At 42.7% G+C, this 22,274-nt stretch overlaps 1 protein-coding gene across 2 annotated transcripts in view; it reads left to right on the forward strand.

The window, feature by feature from the left end:
- dalrd3 (DALR anticodon binding domain containing 3) overlaps positions 1–6,095 on the forward strand; it is a 39,321-nt gene extending 33,226 nt beyond the window's left edge. The window contains exons 11-13 of one of the 2 annotated variants that reach the window (XM_060835071.1): positions 1,561–1,674; positions 3,175–3,243; positions 5,480–6,095. In XM_060835071.1, coding sequence (XP_060691054.1) covers positions 1,561–1,674; positions 3,175–3,243; positions 5,480–5,599 — 303 coding nt within the window. In that variant the 3' untranslated portion in view covers positions 5,600–6,095. Of the gene's footprint in view, positions 1–1,560; positions 1,675–3,174; positions 3,244–5,479 lie in introns of those variants that run through there. The other variant, XM_060835072.1, reaches the window with a different exon arrangement.
- The last annotated feature ends 16,179 nt before the right edge of the window (positions 6,096–22,274 follow it).

Raw genomic sequence — 22,274 nt, forward strand, 5'->3', positions numbered from 1 at the left:
TAAATCTATTAAAAGTGTTTCTGATGCATATTGAGCGGAGTGCTTTTAATTCCATTTAACTCAGTGCCAATGCACACTGAAGCCCACAGCCTTGCTAAAGAGTCTTTAAAACAAATTCGAGAAATATTAGGAAGCTCAGAGCATTAACTAGATCCCCTTTACAATCTGTAAACCTTAGGCTCTTGCCTTACGAAATTCTGTCATAATTTTTAGTTTGGCCTCCTTAACAGCATTTTAAAAGGGGAGACAGTTTCACATTTCAATAGACAATAGGAATAGACCATTCGGCCCTTCGAGCCAGCACCACCATTCATTATGATCATGACTGAGCTTCCACCTCAGTATCCTGTTCCCCTAGTTTTTACCCGAAAAAAGTGTTTCCTAACATCATTCCTGAATGGCTTAGCTCTAATTTTAAGAATCATTTGCCATGTCTGGGGCACAGAGTTTCCCTGTCGAATTACACAACTTCTTGATGTCCTGAGTGGCCCCTCAACTAGGAATCTGTTCACCTCCTTAAAAATTTATAAGAGCTTGCACTCACTAAGCAACCTGAAAACCTTTTCCAACAGCATAAACCAAGCGAAATGGCACAACTCACCGTGAAGTATGTGTGTGGACATAGCAACCATCTCCTCTGACCACAGCTGGCTCCACAGTAGATCTAACCTTTGACTCCTTTGTCAATCAAAGATCTGTGTAATTCAGCCTTTGAATATACGCAATTGTCCAGCCTCTATTGTTCTCTGTATAAGAGAATTGTAAAGACCAACAATTCTTTCAGAGATGAGAGACTCCCAACCTTCAAGCTGTGGCTCTCATTCTAGATTCCTCCAGAGGAGGAAACATCTTGTCAGCATCTATCAAGATCCCTCAAACTTAAATGTCTCAATAAAATCACCTTTCGTTTTTTTCTAAACTCAAAAGTTACAGCCTCAATCTGTTTAGCCTGCTGTTTGTGGGAAATTCACATCTCCCTGACAACAGCTACTAAACTTCAAAATAAGAGGGATCAGATCTAACTTTACAAATCTGAAGTCTGACTGTCCCTGACAAGTATGGATGAATTGAAAAACTAAATATAGAAAGTAGTAAGCAAGGGCTCTTGCTATACAATGGTAGTGTCTCTACTCCTAGGTTAGAGATTTGGATTCAAGTCCCACCTACCACAGAGCTGTGTCATAACATGTTCAAACAAACTGATTTTAAAAAACTTACATATAGCAACAAGAAATATACAGCAACTGATATGAAGCCAAGCCAAGGCTTGACTTTCTTGCCTGACTGAAACCAGCTGCCAAATTGTCACTTAAGTGAAGCCATTAAACTGCCAACCATTGCATGTGCAACTCAAGTTGCATGCAATTTGTAGTGGTCACTGAACATTGGAAATCTATTTAAAAATGCATTGAGAAGTTGGAGGGAAAAAAGTGCAGGATTTTAACAGTTCAGTGGGAAGGATCCAAGGACTTTCATTTTTAAGGCCAGTGTTTGAGTGTAATTTTTTTTAAAACGTTCAAGTTATCCTCAAGAAGTAACCACAGTTTCCTCCTTGTGCAGGGGGAGTGGCTGTTGCTGTACAATTATGTTATTCCATTCCAGGATGTGCTTTGTCAGACTACACAATCTCTGAGTTCAACTAAAGGAATTCGTCTGACCATCAACACCGAGGCAGTAAGTAGAACTAACAAGCAAAGACGACAGATTTTCATTTCCAACTAAAATGTTTTTAGAACTATTGTTATAGAATCTTTCAGCACATAAGGAGGCCATTTGGCCCTCCATATGCGTGCCAGCTCTTTCTAAGAGCGGCTGATTAGCTCAGCGGTGCATCACATACAGCTAAATATTTCCAAGGCTTACCCAGCTGCATGTTGCATTAATTCATATTTTACACAAATCCAACTTAGGTAAGAGTGTTAGAATTGCAGATATCCAAGCTGTCTGAGAGTTAATCAGTTGGTAGTTTAAATTTTAAACATTGGCAGTATTGTACAAGATAAATAAAATTTGACAGCACGCATTAATGAATGGCATTTGACAGCCCTGGATCAATGATTATCTGCTACAACATTGAAGGCCAACCTTTTCAGTGGCTATGAATGTGGTGGAAATTAAAGAATAGTTTTAAAAAAGAGTTACAACAGGAGTAAGATGACACCGTAAAAGCTTGTACAGTAAGTTAGTACATTTAAGCAGACTTGAACTTTGAACGCCCTAAGTATCCACACTGGCAGAAAAGACTGAACAGGAACGTTGTACACACTAAGGCTAGTATCAGCCTTGAGAGCAGCCTAGAGAATATTAACAGATTCCTGTAGATGGGATAAAAGGGATACCTCAGTTGGAAGATTTCTGTTTATTGTACAAGAATGAATGCAAATAATACATACATATGTGATCACAGGTTGATATTGGAAAGATCCAGGATGGGTATTTAGTCCATCTAAGACAGACTGTCTGTCTGAGATTATTTAAATGAACATAACCTGCATACCCAAGCCCTCCTGTGGTCTGTGTAAAAGATTAACCACAATACTAACCTCTGAAATGGTCTCCCTAAATTACCTCTAGTGGTTCTTTTGGACTTCTCACCAACTATCTTACTCTCCTTCCCTTAATTTCCTAGCTCCTCCAGAGTGTCCTTTCTCTTGGCAGGGACTAAATCTTCATTGCAGATTGTTAAGATGTCAGACACAACATGGTGATGATAATATTTTTGCCCCTGAATCAGCAGGCCATGGATTAGAATTATTCTCCAGAGGTGAGAGTGTATAATCTTGGCTGACACCACAGTGCAGTATTAAAAGAATACTGTCCAGCTGTAAATACAGCCATTCACATGAGACATTAAATTCAGATCCCAGTCATCCTCTCAGGATAAATGATCTGCAGTGCAGCTGAAGGAAGAGTGTGGAGAATGTCAGCATTTAAGTCAACATTATCCTTCATCACTCACTGATAACATCTGATACAACTTCTTATTCTGAGATTATGCCTCTTGGTCCTGGAGTTTCCCAGAAAGGGCAACAGCCTTTCCACATCTAACCTGTCAAGTCTCATTGGAAGCTTATAAAAGTGCACTTTGTGGTGATATCTTCAAATTGTAAAAGGCACTTAACTTCCTTTATCAAGTACTAAAATATCTTCTTCTCAATATAACTTATGTTTTAGGTCTGCAAGTTTCTTGTAAACCTCAGCATTGATTTCAGCTCCTATTACAACCGTGTGCACATACTTGGAGTAAGTATCAATGTTGTAAGTTATTGTCTGACCATCATTATGTAACCAAAGGCAGTTATGTATGAGGTGAAGAGCGAAGATAGGCCCATTTTCATGAGCCTAGGTGCTGAAATATCTTAATTTATGAAGAGTGGAAAGGAAATATTTTTTATTTAGGGCTTTGACTGCTCTTCTTGCTCCATTTTTACATCTAATTTTTTGTCATCTACTGATGTTACTGATAGAGTTCTAGTGTGGCAATACCAGATTTCCAAGATACCGCAGAGATTTTGTGGGACATTGGGTAGCATTCCACTCTGAGCCAGTAGCTCTGAGTATGGGTTCCACTCGGGGACTTGATGAGCAAGAAGGGTACATACACACAACAAAGCCAACAGGCGGAGCATCAATCTGCAACCCTTCCAACATACACCAATGGCAGTAAGAGCAGGAGATATTCCTGGGCATCTGTCTGATGGAAAAAAGTCATTGGAGCCTTTACCATCACTACTCACAGCTTCAGCCAACAACACTGCATCAAATGTACATTGTCACTATAATTCCATCTTCCCAAAATGAACTTTAATGCATCACTATCACTGAAGATACATTATCTTTGTTATTGAGTCAGCCTTGATCAGGAACTCACAGCAGCTATTCGAGCATGAATCAGGGCCAATTTCATCTTTTTGCTCCATGCTACTCCAAGCCCAAGGCGGAGGAACTGGAAAAGAATTCTGAAGAAACCATATTCTGAAATTCAAATGGGGAGGGTTGGTTAGCTATAGTCAGCAAACCACACTTTCGGATACATCAGCATCTTTGTTATTCATAATATCATGATTTCAATTTGATTAAGAGTGCATTTGGAGAAAATCCCACTGACAGATCAAATTCAAGTCAAGTTTGGTTACAGCCATCATTGGAGGATAGGGATAGGATTCCCTGGAAAGCAAAGATAAACACATTTGACACTGAATCTGATCAGTTCACCATCCACCACAACAATGTGTTGTTGGATTTCCAGTCTTAATGACATTTAAAACATATCCTTGAAGTTAATAAACTAAGCAAACACAAAGTGGGTTCAAAGTTAGGAGAAAGAGAATGTGAAAGGTAACAGCTGAGCATAAGCTGGGAATCGAACCTTTACCAGGAGTGCAAAGTTCAAGGTATGCATTCACCGTGGTCCCAGAGCAATGAAAACAACATATGTATGAGCATTATAGGAATGCAGCTATCTCATTGTTGGTCCAGAGGATGCTACAGAACCAGAGGTCATATGAGGGACTTGAAAGCAAGGATGAGAGTTTTAAAAATTGAACTGTTGCTTCATGGGAATCCAATGTAGGGCAGTAAGCACATCAGTGATTGGTGAATGGAATTTGGTGCAAGTTAATATGTAGGCAGTGGAGTTTAGCATGACTTTAGATGATTGGCGAAGTAGAAGATAGGTGGCTAGAAGATGAATGACAGACAAGAGTTCATTGTAGTAGTCAAGTCTAAAGGTAACCAAAGGGTATAAAGGTTGCAGCAGTAGAATCAGGACATGTCACATTGACAAAAGTCAGTGGTGTTAGAGATGCCACAGATGTGATCAGAATCTTATCTCAGAGTCAAATACAACATCGAGGTTGCAAAGTCTGGTTCAGCCTCAGACAATTACCAGGGCAAGGAATGTCTAGGAAACAGAACTTGTCCCATGGGCTGGTCTTCCCAGTAGTTAATTGGAGGAAATGTCACCTCCTCTAGTATTCCAGGCCCAGTTTCACACAGCTCTGCCATGGGTTTATGAAGTGACCTCATGTTTTGCTTTGTCCTACCTTGGTATTTTCAAACATGGGCCAGTAGTTTAGAAAGCAATATCTTGGATAGCCGGGTGTATTGTAACCAAGAAAAGGCAAGGCACTGGTCCAAACAGCTCTTCATATGGAGAGACCAATCTCATCTGTGTCCTTGAAAAGAAGTGAAGGCCTGTGCGTTCCTATGTTTGGACCAACAGAGGAGGAACAGGAGAGACAGAGTGTGAAAGAGTCCCATTTCCTTAACAACGTAGAAAGGTCAACACCCCTCATTCCTTTGAGCAAGAGGTTCTAGAGCAGCTTTGATGCCCAGTCAGTGACACTCACATCCCATTAAAAAATGCTGGAGATGGAGGGGGATCCCAAAAAATCTATTTCTGTGGCTTTACTGGAATAGCTGAGACCACTCCCCCATTATTTTTGCTCAGTGTTCAAGGTAGCTTCTCACTCCACAGGAACCGTTGGAACACTTGTTCAACCAGATGTTTGCTCGCCTGCAGCTGATGAAAGCATTGAGAGAAGTGTTTCACACAGCGTTGGGCACACTGCACATCACACCCCCAAGCCAGCTCTGAGAATCCAGCAATGTGTTCGGCACCTCACCAAGATATGGAAACAGAAAACTGGATGGTCTTCACATTCCACCAGCAGGTCAGCAAAAACTAACACTGCCGAGACCTGCCAACAGCGTGCAGAGCAGCTTGACAGATCAGCAGAACATCACTGTTTTACCTCTTTGTGTAATCAGGTGTGAATGTGATTTAAAACATTGAAGTTACACTGTATACCAGCAGACAGAACCTACCACCTCTCTGCACATCATCATCTGTTCCAAGAGCATGTCTCGTCCGAAGCAGATGCAGGTGCTAGTTGCAAAATCAATTACATTCAGAGTTGCCAAGTTACTCCTGGAAGAGAGCTTTCATCTCATTATTGAATGAATTACAACACTGGCCACAATGCCATTTCACTACTGTATGATATTTCTGGCCTCTACATCCTGCTCTTGATCTGAACATATTCCATTTTCTGTGCCCCCAGCTTTTAAATAAAAATAAACATGAATTTTAAGCATCCTAATTTGTCTCTGCATTATCCATCAACATGCATATATCCCTAATCCAGCTAGCTACCTGACAAAGGAGCTGTGCTCCAAAAGCTTGTACTTTCAAATAAACCTGTTAGACTATTAGCTGGTATTATGTGATTTTTAACTTTGTCCACCCCAATCCAACACTAGCATCTCTTCATGATAAGCAACGAAGATAGTATCTCAAGTTAAAATTAGATGAATCATCATCAGCTGTCCCTCGGATGAGAATGACTATCTTCCACTCTCAGGATGAGTCAATAGGTGGGTGTACAGAGCAATGTGACTACCGCAGGCTCTGTTACACTTGGGACGGGGGGGGAGGGTCACAGGAATGGGTGGGTGAGGCATTGGTGTGGCAGAACACTCCTATTGCTGTTCTCACCCGGCTTCTATTTTTTTCCCAAAAAGGCAAGTTTTGAATGCTTCCCAAATGGAGCAGCTATAGCAAACTATATAAATATCTCAGGATGGTGTTAAGACACTTACCAGTTGTTTGACTGGTTAGGCAAGTGAGCCAGACACTTCATTCTGACAACCGATTAAAAGCCTCTTCCCTTTTACTTTCTCCTTAATTGATATGTCAGCCTGTCAAAAGTGAACAAAGTCTACTAAATGGCTAAACAGAGTGCTGCTATAGGTGACCAGGTTCCTTTCAACCTTTGGTCATGCGTGATGACAGCTCGCCTTCTCAACCTGTCTCTCCGTTAGCTAATTCAAGCAGTAATGGTATAGAAAAGACCAACTGCAGGGATCGCTGCATCTTCATAGCAAAGAGATGGTGGTGTGGACTGGAGAATGATTGATTGAAATAGTATTTGACGTTTTTTTAAGAAAAAGAAACCAAAGGGACACCCTAGAACCATTACCCTAATTTACCATTTGTGCACAACATTGATTTAACATTTGTTCTATGCAATATTATGTCATTTCACACTGACAAGAACCACATTTACTGCCCATCCTCATTCTTCAATTAAGTTCTGCAGCCATGGTGATTTTTTTTTAAAACAGTTTTTGGTTTTTAGCTTTAGAATGAATGGTTTTTTTTGTGTACATTGATATGGTTTTACATTTGAACAAGGGCGGCACGGTGGCACAGTGGTTAGCACTGCTGCCTCACAGCACCAGGGACCTGGGTTCGATTCCCGCCTCAGGCGACTGACTGTGTGGAGTTTGCACGTTCTCCCCGTGTCTGCGTGGGTTTCCTCCGGGTGCTCTGGTTTCCTCCCACAGTCCAAAGATGTGCGGGTCAGGTGAATTGGCCATGCTAAATTGCCCGTAGTGTTAGGTAAGGGGTATATGTAGGGGTATGGGTGGGTTGCGCTTCGGCGGGTCGGTGTGGACTTGTTGGGCCAAAGGGCCTGTTTCCACACTGTAAGTAATCTAATCTAAGATAAGCAAGCTCAAGTTTAAAGAAGGTAAGGAGAGTTTTTTTCAAGCTTGAGGGAAACACCCACTGGTTAAAGAGGGAGACTTCTGTGTTTCATTTTTGTAACTTTGAGTGAAATAGTTTTGTGAATTGCTAGGAATAGATGGTTATGGAGAGCAGTGCTTCTGAGAAAGAAAGGATATGTAGTGAACTAGGTTACCTTAGGATGACGAGTTAGTGTTTGTCCCTGAGCTGAAGTATTCAGGTAATACCTTGAACAGGCTGGCATTTCCTTTCCTGGATGTAACTTTTAAAAGCATTCCTTTTGCTCTTACAATTTCAAACACATCTCAATGGCCTTCTGAACTTGTTAAACATATAACTTAGCATGTTTTAAAGGCTTCAAAACAAAATCTTTAAATTCCACTTGCAAGTTCATTCCTTGGAAGAGCAAAGGAGTTCGTTCTAATTGCCTGGCCAATATATATCCCACAAACAACAGCAGAAAAACAGATTATCTGGCCATTATCACGTTTCTGTTTGGGGGAGTTTGCTATGTGTGAACTAACTGCCACATTTCTTACAACAGTGACTTCAAAAATAATTGTACAGTGCTTCAAGACATCCTGTGGTTGTAAAAAACTTCTTATAAGTACAATTTTTTTCTTTCTTGTACAGCATAAATCTGTAATTCATTTGCTTCCTAGCCTATTTTGTTGGAAAAACTGTTAATGCAGCAAAATGTACTTCTTTCATCACTTCAACATTAAGCAGACCACTCGCTTTGACTTGCCTTTTGACGTAATAAAACTTTCCCATTGAATGAAGAGGTTGAGCCAGTCACTTGGGCCATCTAGGATGTGTTTATGCTCCACATTTTGTGATGGACCAATGCAAAAGGCAAGATAGGTTTCTCTACTTTGTGCTGGGAGTGCTCTTTGTTTTGGCAGTCCCCAGGGGTTCATTCATGAATATGTTTGACATGAGTGTCCTCTGTGCTCTGTACTGCTGCGACTGGTAGTGAGGCAGCTCAAAGAAAGAGAATGTAAAGTTTCGGGTGAAGCTGAGACTGGAGATGCATTGGACCGGAGGCAACTTTATGCCACCTCGCAGTTTACTTCTCACCCTCCTCTGAGACCAACTGTCCTTGCCACTTCTTTGAATCACCAATGCCTCAGCCATTGTTGTCTCCCTGGGTGAAGCTCTGAGCTGTGCGGCTTTGCTGCCTACTCCTTTGTGCCCATCTTGATTTCCACCAAAGGTATCCTCAGTGAAATCCTTGGCGCTGCCACACCAATGTCTGATGGTGCCATGTGAAAGTTGGTGCTGAGCACTGGTATGGCATGGGAGTGGTTCCAATGACTGTGGAATGGCATTGAAAGGAGTATCCAGAAGGGAGGTCCCAACCCATGGTGCGATATCTTTGATCGTGTTACGTTTGCTCACTTTCACACACGGTGCTGTACGTGGTGGTAGTTTCATTGGTTTCGAATGATCTGAGGAAAGTAATTTCTTCTCAGGTACCTTTTCTGTCAGAAGACAAAGGAAATTCAGCCTGTTTCTCGATGCAAGTTAATATAAGAACATGAGAAATGAGAGCACTAGAAGGCCATTTGGCCCATCAAGTCCTTTGTACCACTGAGTATGATTCCCTACTCAATCCCCACATCCCTGGATCTTCTCTCAGTAGCTAAATGCCTAATGATTTCTATCTTTGATCTCATCCGAGATGGAGAAACAATACTGACGCTGATAGAGGATTGGCTGACTGGCAGAAGGCAGAGAATGAGGATAGAAGAAAGTGAGGATTGCAGATGCTGGAAATCAGAGTCAAGAGTGTGGTGCTGGAAAAGCACAGTAGGTCAGGCAGCTTCCGAGGAGCAGGAGAGTTGACGTTTCAGACAAAAGCCTTTATTCAAAAATGAGGATAGAGGAGTGTTTTTCAGGATGGCAGCTGGTGACGAGTGGAGTCATAGAGACGTACAGCATAGAAACTGACCCTTCGGTCCAACCCGACCATGCTGACCAGATATCCCAACCCAATTTAGTCCCACCTGCTAGCACCCAGCCCATATCCCTCCAAACTCTTCCTATTCATATACCCATCCAAATGCCTCTTAAATGTTGCAATTGTACTGGCCTCCACCACTTCCTCTGGCAGCTCATTCCATACTTGTACCACTCTCTGTGTGAAAAAGTTGTCCCTTAGATCTCCTTTATATCTTTCTCCTCTCACCCTAAACCTATGCCCTCTAGTTCTGGACTCCCCAACCCCAGGGAAAATACTTTGTCTATTTACCTATCCATGCCCCTCATAATTTTGTAAACCTCTGTAAGATCACCCCTCAGCCTCTGACGCTCCAGGGAAAACAGCCCCAGCCTGTTCAGCCTCTCCCTGTAGCTCAGATCCTCCAACCCTGGCAACATCCATGTAAATCTTTTCTGAACCCTTTCAAGTTTCACAACATCTTTCTGATAGGAAGGAGATCAGAATTGCATGAAATATTCCAACGGTGGCCTAACCAATCTCCTGTACAGCCACAACATGACCTCCCAAATCTGGTACTCAATACTCTGACCAATAAAGGAAAACATACCAAATGCCTTCTTCACTATCCTATCTACCTGCGAACTCCACGTTCAAGGAGCTATGAACCTGCACTCCAAAGTCTCCTTGTTCAGCAATACCCCCGAGGACCTTACCATTAAGTGTATAAGACCTACTAAGATTTGCTTTCCCAAAATGCAGCATCTCACATTTATCTGAATTAAACTCCATCTGCCACATCTCAGCCCATTGGCCCTGTTGTAATCTGAGGTAACCCTCTTCGCTGTCCACTACACCATCAATTTTGGTGTCATCTGCAAACTTACTAACTGTACCTCTTACACTCGCATCCAAATCATTTATGTAAATGACAAAAAATAGAGGATCCAGCACCGATCTTTGTGGCACTCCACTGGTCACAGGCCTCCAGTCTGAAAAACAACCCGACACCACCACAATCCTCATTCTCTATCTTCTATCTTTGAGCGAGTTCTGTATCCAAATGGCTAGTTCTCCCTGCATTCCGTGAGCTCTAACCTTGCTAATCACTCTCCCATGGGGAACTTTGTTGAATGCCTCACTGAAGTCCATCTAGATCACATCTATCACTCTGCCCTCATCACTCCTCTTTGTTACTTTTTCAAAAACCTCAAGCAAGTTTGTGAAACATGTTTTCCCACGCACAAAATCATGTTGACAATCCTTAATCAGTCCTTGCCTTTCCAAATACATGTACATCCTGTCCCTCAGGATTCCCTCGAACAGCTTGCCCACCACCCACGACAGATTCACTGATCTATAGTTCCCCGGCTTGTCCTTACCACCCTTCTTAAACAGTGGCACCACGTTAGCCAACCTCCAGTCTTCCAGCACCTTACCCATGACTATCGATGATACAAAAAAGTCAGAATAAGTTAGCTTCCCACAGAGTTCTAAGGTACACCTGATCAGGTCCAGGATATTTATTCACCTTTACCCATTTCAAGACATCCAGCATTTCCTACTCGGTAATATGGTCATTTTGCAAGATGTCACCATCTATTTCCCTACAGTCTATATCTTCCTAATCCTTTTCCACAGTAAATACTGATGCAAAATACTTGTTTAGTATCTCTCCCATTTTCTGCAGCTCCACACAAAGGCCGCCTTGCTTATCTTTGATGGGCCCTACTCTCTCCCTAGTTACCCTTTTGTCCTTAATGTATTTGTGAAAGTCCTTTGGATTCTCCTTAATTCTATTTGCCAAAGCTATCTCATGTCCTCCTTTTGCCCTCGTGATTTCCCTCTTAAGTACACTCCTATTTCCTTTATACTCTAAGGATTCACTCGATCTAGCCTGTCTATACCTTACATATGCTTTCTTCCTTTTCCTAACCTAACTCTCAATTTCTTTGATTCTCCTTTGATGCTGCCTGATCTGCTGCGCTTTTCCAGCAACACATTTTTAAGTTTCGAAAGTTCTTGCCTAATACGTCAAAATTGGCCTTTCTCCAATTTAGAACTTCAACTTTTACATCTGGTCTATCCTTTTCCATCACTATTTAAAATCTAATAGAATTATGGTTGCTGGCCCCAAAGTGCTCCCCCACTGACACCTCAGTCACCTGCCCTGCCTTATTTCCCAAGAGTAGGTCACGTTTTGCACCTTCTCTAGTCGGTACATCCACATACTGAATCTGAAAATTTTCTTGTACACACTTAAATTCTTCTCCATCTAAACCCTTAACACTATGGCAGTCCCAGTCTATGTTTGGAAAGTTAAAATCCCCTACCATAACCACCACAGAACATAGAACATTACAGCGCAGTACAGGCCCTTCGGCCCTCGATGTTGCGCCGACCTGTCATAACAATCTGAAGCCCATCTAACCTATACTATTCCATGTACGTCCATATGCTTGTCCAATGATGACTTAAATGTACTTCAAAATACCCTATTATTCTTATAGATTGCTGAGGTCTCCTTACAAGTGTGTTTCTCAATTTCCCTGACTATTAGGGGATCTATAATACAATCCCAATAAGGTGGTCATCCCTTTCTTATTTCTCAATTCCACCCAAATAACTTCCCTGGATGTACCTCCAGGAATATCCTCCCTCAGCACAGCTGTAATGCTATCTCTTATCAAAAATGCCACTTCCCCTCCTCTCTTGTCTCCCTTTCTATTCTTCCTGTAACATTTGTATCCTGGAACACTAGCTGCCAGTCCTGCCCATCCTTGAGCCATGTTTCTGTAATTGTTATGATAGCCCACTCCCATGTTCCTAACCATGCCTTGAGTTCATCTGCCTTCTCTGGGCGGCACGGTGGCTCAGTGGTTAGCACTGCTGCCTCCCAGCACTCAGAAACCCGGGTTCAATTCCAGCCTCGGGTGCCTGTGTGGAGTTTGCACATTCTCCCCATGTCTGCATGGGTTTCCTCCGGGCACTCCGGTTTCCTCCCACAGTCCAAAGATGTGCAGGTAAGGTGAATTGCCCATGCTAAATTGCCCACAGTGTTAGATGCATTAGTTAAAGGGTCTGGATGGGTTACTCTCCGGAGAGTCGGTGTGGACTGGTTGGGCCGAAGAGCTTGTTTCCACACTGTAGGGAATCTAATCTCTGTTAGGCCCCTTGCATTGAAATAAATGCATTTGAATTTATTAGTCTTACCTTGTCCCTGACTGTTTGACTCGCTTCTGTTCTCAACTGTACCAGTCTCAGATTGATCTCTTTCCTCACAATCTCCCTGGGTCCCACATACCCCCCACCTTACCAGTTTAAATTCTCACGAGCAGCTCGAGCAAATTTCCCTGCCAGTATATTAGTCCCCTTCCAAGTTAGGTGCAATCCGTCCTTCTTGTACAGGTTACTTCTACCCCAAAAGAGATTCCAATGATCCAAAAATGTGAATCCTTCTCCCATAGACCAGTTGCTCAGCCATGCATTCATCTGCTCTATCCTCCTATTCCTCCCCTCACTAGCTCGTAGCACTGGGAGTAATCCATATATTACTACTCTCGAGGATCTCTTTTTTAAATTTCTGCCTAACTCTTTGTAATCTCCCTTCACAATCTCAACCTTTTCCCTTCCTATGTCGTTGGTTCCAATGTGGACAGTGACGTCTTGCTGGCCCTTCTCCCCCGTGAGAACATTCTGCACCCTCTCTGAGACACCCTTGATCCTGGCACCACGGAAATAACACATCATTCTGCTTTTCGCTGCTGGCACAGAAACATCTGTCTGTACCTCAGACTACAGAATCCCCTAACACAATTGATCTCTTGGAACCCGATGTACCCCTTGTTGCATTAGAGCCAATCTCAATGCCAGAAACTTGGCTGTTTGTGCTACGTTCCCCTGAGAATCCATCACCCCTACATTTTCCGAAACAGCATACTTGTTTGAAACGGGTATATCCACAAAAGACTCCTGCACTAGCTACCTACCTCTCTTACCTTTCCTGGAGTTAACCCATCTATGTGACTGTATCTGAGACTTTCTCCCATTCCTATAACTGCCATCCATCACATACTGTTGCTGTTGCAAATTCCTCATTGCTTCTAACCGTCTCTCCAACCAATCCATTCGGTCTGATAAGATCCGCAACCAACAGCATTTATGGCAGATATAATCCACAGTAACCCTTAAACTCCCACATCTGAAAAGAAGTACATATCATTGTATTGAAGGCTATTTTTGCTCCTTCACAATCTACAGACCCAGAAAATAACACTATCTTATTCCTCTATAAACACTGCCCCAGATTAAATTAATAGTTATGGTTTATATTTTATGCTTAATCTAGAGACATATCTCCAAAAACACAATCAAAAAAGAACCCATTCTACTCACTACTGCAGACTTTCTGTAGGCCACACTTAAAACAACAATTAACTTATCTGATCCTGTGCTGTGAACTTTGCCCAACAGTTCCTCCAAGATCAGTTGTGAATTTCAATGTTTGTTAATTTTCCCAGATGCACTCTGATGTCTAGCTATACATGAATTCAAACAGCAACGGCAGTGTCAGTTTCTCTCTCTCTCTCTTTTTCTCTCTCCTGCACTGATCTCACTATGTGCTTCCTTTGTCTGCTCTTCTTCCTTTTAAAACTGCTGTTGTTTTGACAGTTTTTTTTCCAAAGTTCTAAAACAATGCAACAGCATATGAGACAGTAATTGCTGCTCCTGGAATTCGAGTAAATCACCTCCAGTACCTAAAATACCTCAAAAAAAAGGAGCAGCTATTGCAGCCAGAAATTTTTCCCATCCTCCAGAGTTCTGCAATGGTCTGTGCTGGAACCACAACTATTCGTCTAATGCATTAACTATCTGACAGAGGAACGGAGGCCATTGTCGGTAAGTGTGCAGATGACACAAAAGTAGATTCAGGGACAGGTAGTGTTGAGGAAATGGGGAGACTGCAGAAGGACTTAAACAGTCTAGGAGAGTGGGCAAAGAAGAATAAGATGGGACACAATGTGGGAAAGTGTGTAGATTATGCAGTTTGATAGGAAGAATAGAGGTGTAGGTATTTTCTAAATGGAGAAAGACTTTGGAAATCTTAAGCACCAAGAGACTCGGAGTCCTAGTTGAGGATTCTCTTAATGCTAACACACAGTTTCATTTGGCAGTTAGGAAAGCCAATGCAATGTTAGCATTTGTTTCAAAAAGGCTAGAGTCCAAGGTCAAGGATGTTCTGCTGAGGTTATATAAGGCTCTGGTCAGACAGCATTTGGAATATTATGAACAATTGTGGGCCTTGTATCTAAGGAAGGATGTGATAACATTGGAGGGAATCCAGACAATGTTTGCAAGGATGATCCTGGGATGTGAAGGGCTTATTATATGAAGAGTTGAGGACTCTTGATGGAATTTAGAAGGATGAGGTGGGAATTGACTGAAACTTACATAATACTGATGGGCCTGCATAGATCGGATGTGGAAAAGATGTTTCAGTTTGTAGGAGAGACTCAGACCCGAGGGTACAGCCTCAGAGTGAAGGACGAGCCTTTAGAACTGAGGTCAGGAGGAATTTCTTACTAATAAAGCAACCCAATCCTCTGCCCACCTGCCTATCTTATTGATAGAATGATTAATCCGTAGAACTCATTGCTGCGTAGGACTGTGCATGCCACATCATTGAGTGTATTTCACACAGAAATTGATAGACTGATTCTTGATTAGTAATGGGATCATGGATTGCAAGGATGAGCAGGAGATGGGTTGAGAAACATATCAGCCATGATTGAATGGCAGAGCAGACTTGATGGGCTGACTGGCCTAATTCCATAAGACATAGGAGTGGAGGGAGGGCCATTTGGCCCATCGAGTCCACTCTGCCTTTCAATCATGGCTGATGGGCATTTCAACGCCACTTACCCACACTCTCCCCTTATCCCTTAATTCCTTGCGAGATCAAGAATTTATCAGTCTCTGCCTTGAAGACATTTAACATCCCGGCCTCCACTGCGTTCCGTGGCAATGAATTCCACAGGCCCACCACTCTCTGGCTGAAAAAATGTCTCCTTATTTCCGTTCTAAATTGACTCCCTCTAATTCTAAGACTGTGCCCACGGGTCCCGCCTAACAGAAACAACTTCCCAGCGTCAACCCTTTCTAAGCCACGCAAGTTTCTATTAGATCTCCCCTCAACTTTCTAAACTCAAATGAATACAATCCCAGGATCCTCAGTCGTGCATTGTATGTTAAGTCTACCATTTCAGGGATCATCCATGTGAATCTCCACTGGACACGCTCCAGTGCCAGTATATCCTTACTAAGGTGTGGGGACCAAAACTGGACACAGTATTCTAAATGGGGCCTAACCAGAGCTTTATAAAATCTCAGTAGCACATTGCTGCTTTTACATTCCATCCCTCTTGAGATAAATGACAACCTTACATTTGCTTTCTTAACCACAGACTCACCCTGCAAGTCAACCTTTAGGGAATCCTGGACTAGCACTCCCAGATCCCTTCGTACTTTGGCTTTATGAATTTTCTCACCTTTTAGAAAATAGTCCATGCCTGTTTTCCAAAGTGCAAGACCTCGCATTTGCTCACGTTGAATTTCATCAGCTATTTCTTGGACCACTTTCCTAAACTGTCTAAATCTTTCTGCAGCCTCCCCACCTCCTCAGAACTATCTACCTGTCCACCTAACTTCATATTATCAGCAAACTTTGCCAAGATGCCCCTAGTCCCCTCATCCATTAATATATAAAGTGAACAGCTGTGGCCCCAACACTGAACCCTGTGGGGCACCACTTGTCACTAGCTGCCATTCCGAAAAAGAACTGTTTATCTCAATTCTCTGCTTTCTGTCAGACAGCCAGTCCTCAATCCATGCCAGTAGCTCACCTCGAACACCATGGGCCCTCACCTTACTCAGCAGCATCTTGTGAGGCACCTTATCAAAGGCCTTTTGGAAATCTAGATAGATAACATCTACTGGGTTTCTGTGGTCTAACCTACTTGTTACCTCTTCAAAGAATTCTAACAGGTTCGTCAGGCATGACCTCCTTAATATAAATGGGGGGGGGGGGGGGGGGGGGGGTTGGAGGGTAAGGTAATTTGGAAAACAATAGGTAGGTGCAGATGGGGGATGATAGTGTGGATTGGAGGGTGGAGCGGATAGGTGTGAAGGAAGATGGACAGGTAGGGCAGTTCCAGAGGGTGGTGCCGAGTTGGAAGGTTGGATCTGGGAGGAGGTGAAGTGGGATGGATGATGACGAAACTGGTGAAAAGAATGTTGATGCAGTGTGGTTGGAGGGTCCCAAATGGAAAATGAGGTGTTCTTCCTCCAAATGTCAGGTGGCTAGGATTGGGCAGTGGAGAAGGCCCCGAACTTGCATGTTCTTAGTAGAATGGGAGAGGGAGTTGAATTGGTCAGCCTCAGATTGGTGGGGTTGTTTGGTGTGTGTAACCCAGAGATGTTCTCTGAAACATTCTGCAAGTTGGCGTCCTGTCTCCCTAATGTGAAAGAGACTAAATCGAGACCATGAGTTGGTGTCCTGTCTCCCCAAATTTCTTGCACATCCAAACATGTCATTTACTGTGTCCGTTGCTCTCAATGTGGTCTCCTCTACATGTGGAGACCAGATCTCCAGCATCTGCGGTCTTCGCTTTCTCCTACAACTACAAAGAGTCTAGATGAGATCACCCCAGGGGCAATGTGTTGGTTTTAGTCTCCTTACTTAAAGGATTATCTGCGTTAGAAAAGTTCAGAGACAATTCACTTGGATTATTCCTGGGGTGAAGGAGTTTGTTTTAGGAGGAAAGGTTGAGCAGGTTGTGTCTATGTCCACTGAACTTCAGAGGAATGGCAAGGGATTGTATTGAAATGTCTTAAGATTCTGATGGGGCTTGACTGGGTAGATGCTGAGATAATGTTTTCCGTTTTGGTTTGAGGTGGGGGAAGAGTCCAGATCTAGGAGGCACAATTTCAAAGTAAGAGGTATCCTATTTAATGAGGAGGATTTTTTTCTCTCAGAGGGTTGTTAGTGTTCGGAATGCTCTTCCCTGCTGAGCAGTGGAGGCTGATGATTGGATTTATTTAAGGCTGAGTTATATCGATCTTTGATTGACAAAGGAGTTGAGGATTAGATGGAATGGCAGGAAAATAGATTTAAGGCGACCTCTGATCAACCTTTACCTTAATGACTGGTCAGGTATGCTCAAGGGCTGAATGACAAACTCCTGCTCCAACATCTTATGTTCTGCGTTCTGTGGAGAGACTGGAGGAGCCGAGGTTGCTCTTCTTAGAAGAGAATGAGTCAAGATTTTGTTGAGGTGTTCTAGATTGATGTGTTTTGATAGACCAAATAGGGAGAATTTGTTTCCTGAGGCAGGAGGAATGTTAATCAGAGGTCACAGGCCGAAGTTAATTTGTTAAGAGAGAGGTGAAAAGAATTCTTTTTACACAGTGGGTTGTTGTGATCTGGAATGTGCTCCCTGAAAGGATGTTGGAACTATATTTAACAATAACTTTCAAAAGTTAACAAACATACGTAACCTGGTGAAAAGGAGGACTGCAGATGCTGGAGATCGGAATCAAGAGCATGGTACTGGAAAAGCACAGCAGGTCAGGCACCATCCGAGGAGCAGGAGAATCGACGTTTCAGACAAAAGCCCTTCATCAGGAATGAGGCTGTGAGCCGAGAGGGTGGTGACATAAATGGGAGAGGGGGTGGGGATGCAACTGGGGGAAAGGTAGCTGAGAGTGCGATAGGTGGATGGAGGTGGGGGTAATGGGGATAGGTCGGAGAGGGGGCTGGAGCAGATAGATGGGAAGGAAGATGGACAGGTAGGTCATAAGAGCGGTGCCAAGTTGGAGGATTGAATCTGGGATAAGGTGGGGGAAGGGGAAATGAGGATACTGGTGAAATCCACATGATGCTGTGAGGTTGCAGAGTCCCAAGGCGGTATAAGGCCTTTTACCCAAAATGTCGATTCTCCTGCTCCTCGGATGCTGCCTGACCTGCTGTGCTTTTCCAGCACCACACTCTTGATGCATACATACCTATCTGGAGAGAAGTTACCTCAGGGCTAAGGGGAATGATATGGGGGGGGAACTAATTGAATAGTTCTTTGAAAGAGCGATCATATGCATAATGAGCCAAGCAGCCTTCTTCCATGCTATACCATTTTATGAAATTTATAAAGTGTAATCCTGCATCGTGGAGTTTCACACACAGATTCGGAATTTTGACTATGAAGCTCAGTGTTCTTGGTTTGAGAATCCTGGAAATCCTGCTGCTCCTTTCACCCAAATTCCCAAAACACAATCCAATCCCACTAGATAGGACTCCATCCCTTAAGGGTGAAGAACCCCAAAATCTTTCCCTTTTTAAAATACAATCCTCCCATATCCCCCTACTCCATAAAAGCAAATTACTGCAGATGCTGGAATCTGAAACCAAAAGAGAAAATGCTGGAAAATCTCAGCAGGTCTGGCAGCATCTGTAAGGAGAGAAAAGAGCTGACGTTTCGAGTCGAACTGATCCTTTGTCAAAGCTCCTGCTCCCCTTACTCCATATGCTTTAAACCTCAGGTGTGGGCAGGGTTACTTCTTGCTAAAAGCATACAGGAATGAAAACTTGTCACTATTCTACATCCTGCCTTGTTTTCCCTCTTGGTTAAAGACTCAACAATGGTGGATGAACTATTTTGTGCTAATGTTGCTGCAAGTTCATTGGGATCTATAACCAGTGTTTTACACGCACAATTAGGTGTGGAAAAGAACAGTTAACGCAGTGACAAAGTGCAAAGTCTTTGTCTTTATCACATTATTATTTTAATTTCCTCCCCTTTCTACAAGCAATGTGACTAACACAAACACTTGTCCTGTATTAAATCATAGGGCCAGAAGTACAATATTTAATACCATAGGGCCAGGAGTACACTATTTAGCCCACTGAGTCTACTCTGCCTTTCAATGAGATTATTGCTGGTCCAATAGTCCTCAACGCCAGTTTTTTGCCTCATCCCCATGAACCTTAATTCTCTTGTTGATGAAGAATCTATTTCACACAGATCCTTACTGATCTTAATCATTCAACAATCTGTTAAAACTTGTTTATGTACAGAAAAACCTCCTCCAGTTGGTGTGAGGAGGCACGGATTAAATCTGAGTTAAATTCATGAATTACAGCATTATACAACTTACTGTTATCAAAAGCAAATTCCTCTCCCTTGTGGATGGAAGGCAGGCCATTTTTCTTTGGTTTCTGCAGGCAAAACAGATCAGTTCCTTCCTTTGTTCTAACAAGGGTCCTTTCCTGTGTGAACAGGAAATTACGATAAAATCACTTAATTCAAGGAATAAAACTTTAACAGCTCCACCTTCACCACCTGGAAGGACAAATACAGAAGATATATGAAACACCAAGCTGCAAGTTCCCCTCCAAGCCACACACCATCCTGACTTGGAGCTTTATCACTGTTCCTTTCCTGTTGCTGGGTCAAAATTCTGAAAGTCCCTACTCACAGCATTGTGGATTAAAATATTGCAGACAGGATGGTACCCCATCATCACATCACCCTTTATTTACATGTGCACAGTACATGGGCTCTGACCAGCCAGCTCAGAGCCAGTCCGTAGACTGAGGAGACACAAAAATTGGCCATGTTGTGGATAGTGTAGGGGTTAGCTGAAAGCTCCAAAATGATGTGGATGGGTTGGTGGAGTTCAATTCTGATAAGTGTGAGGTAATGCATTTATGGAGGTCATAGAGATGTATGGAAACAGATCCTTTGATTCAACCCGTCCATGCCGACCAGATATCCCAACCCAGTCTAGTGCCACCTCCCAACACCCAGCCCATATCCCTCCAAACCCTTCCTATTCATATGCCCATCCAGATGCCTTTTAAATGTTGCAATTGTACCAGCCTCCACCACTTCCTCTGGCAAATCATTCCTTATACGTACTACCCTCTGTGTGAAAACGTCTCGTAGGTCCCTTTTATATCTTTCCCCTCTCACCCCAAACCTATGCCCTCTAGTTCTGAACTCCACCACCTCAGGGAAAACACTGTCGATTTATTCTATCCATGCCCCTCATGATTTTATAAACCTCTACAAGGTCACCCCTCAGCCTCCGACGCTCCAGGGAAAACAGCCCCAGCCTGTTCAGCCTCTCCCTATAGCTCAAATTCTCCAACCCTGGCAACATCCTTGTAAATCTTTTCTGAACCCTTCCAAGTTTCACAACATCCTTCCGATAGGAAAGAGACTAGAATTGCACACAATATTCCAACAGTGGCCTAACCAATGTCCTGTACAGCCACAACATGACTTCCCAACTCCTGTACTCAATACTCAGGGGTTAGTGGTTCAGTTACCTAACAACAAACTGTCAGTTTTACAGTTTACCTGCTCATTACCTCAGCAAGGAGAGTAACATTTTCATTGAGCGACTGGCAACTTGCAGAACATTCCGGAGTTTGCAGGTAACTGGTGACGGTCTCCGTGACGTTCAGCTGCTCATTTAATTCCACGTCTGGAAACCAACCTGAGGCAACATTCCGTCCTTCTCCCAACGCTGAATCCAGCTCATTGTAAAGGGACTGAAGTAGCAGAGAGGGGGAATCGTTCTCTTTCAATTTACTTTCTGAAATTGGAGCAAACCTACTTGGAGAACCATTTGTTTTGTCCCCCATTATTGCTCATAGTGAACAATGCATCTTATGAAGGGTTTGCCCGTAACCTGTTTGTAATTCTTATCTCTCTGAAGCCCATCTGCAATGCATGGTCATATTGCAGGTAACCTTTTGCCTGTACTGAGTGCATCTGTCAACATGTGACAAGCCATTGTGAGCCAGTGAGGTATGAAATGAGCAGCTTACAATTAGTCCTTTCTCAATAGGAGTTGTGCTATCTGCGAAACAAATGAATAATTTGACATTAAACATTCATGATAATCTACCCAAGAAGAAAACCCACCTGCCCAAACAGTAAAATATTAATCATTAACCACTGGCCATCATCTTACGTGGATAGAATTTTCACATCCATTACTCAGAGTAATAGGAAGACAGAAGAGTGAATACTTTGATCAAAACTATTTTGATATAAACTGCTGTCATTCAATTTCCAAGAATTCCCAATGCGCACACTGTCATGTCCTGCCCACCAACCCGACCTCCTTACGACTGATTTGTTGGTGACACTTTTGGGTCAATGTTTAAATCATTGAAATTGCTCCTGTAAATATTTTGTAATGGCATTTTCTCATGTAAACCCTCGATGTCACACTCCAACAATGGATCAATCAGTCAAGTCACTTTTCCTCAGCAACTGAAATTTCAAATGTCCCAACATTAGGTTTTAACTTGCTTTTAAAAAAAAGTTCTTCTCAAATAAGTTACAATACAATCCATTAATTTGTTTCCTAGTTTTTCGATTGAAGGCCTCAATCTCTCTATAGCCAGGGACATGATTTGACAGTGTCGCCCTAAAGCATGACTGTCAGCTGGAGGTAGACTTTTAAGTCTGGTCAGGTGTCTTGTTGATCTCTGAAGCTCAATTAAGACAAGGACTGGAAGGACCAATGGTTTCCAAAAAAAAAGGCAGTGTTAGGTAAATGTATTCTCTTTCTTCCTGGTTGTGACAATTGGAAAGAAAGAGGTTGCATTGAGTGAGACTCCCCTCATGGTGACCTGAGTTTTGGTCTAAATTTTGTCATTTGATGCTATTTAAGACAAAGAAGATTTCTAGATACATTCCAAGGAGACAAGAATTTATTCAGACTGCCTCA

The sequence above is a fragment of the Hemiscyllium ocellatum genome, chromosome 14 (genome assembly GCF_020745735.1).
Source record: "Hemiscyllium ocellatum isolate sHemOce1 chromosome 14, sHemOce1.pat.X.cur, whole genome shotgun sequence".
Lineage (NCBI taxonomy): Eukaryota > Metazoa > Chordata > Chondrichthyes > Orectolobiformes > Hemiscylliidae > Hemiscyllium > Hemiscyllium ocellatum.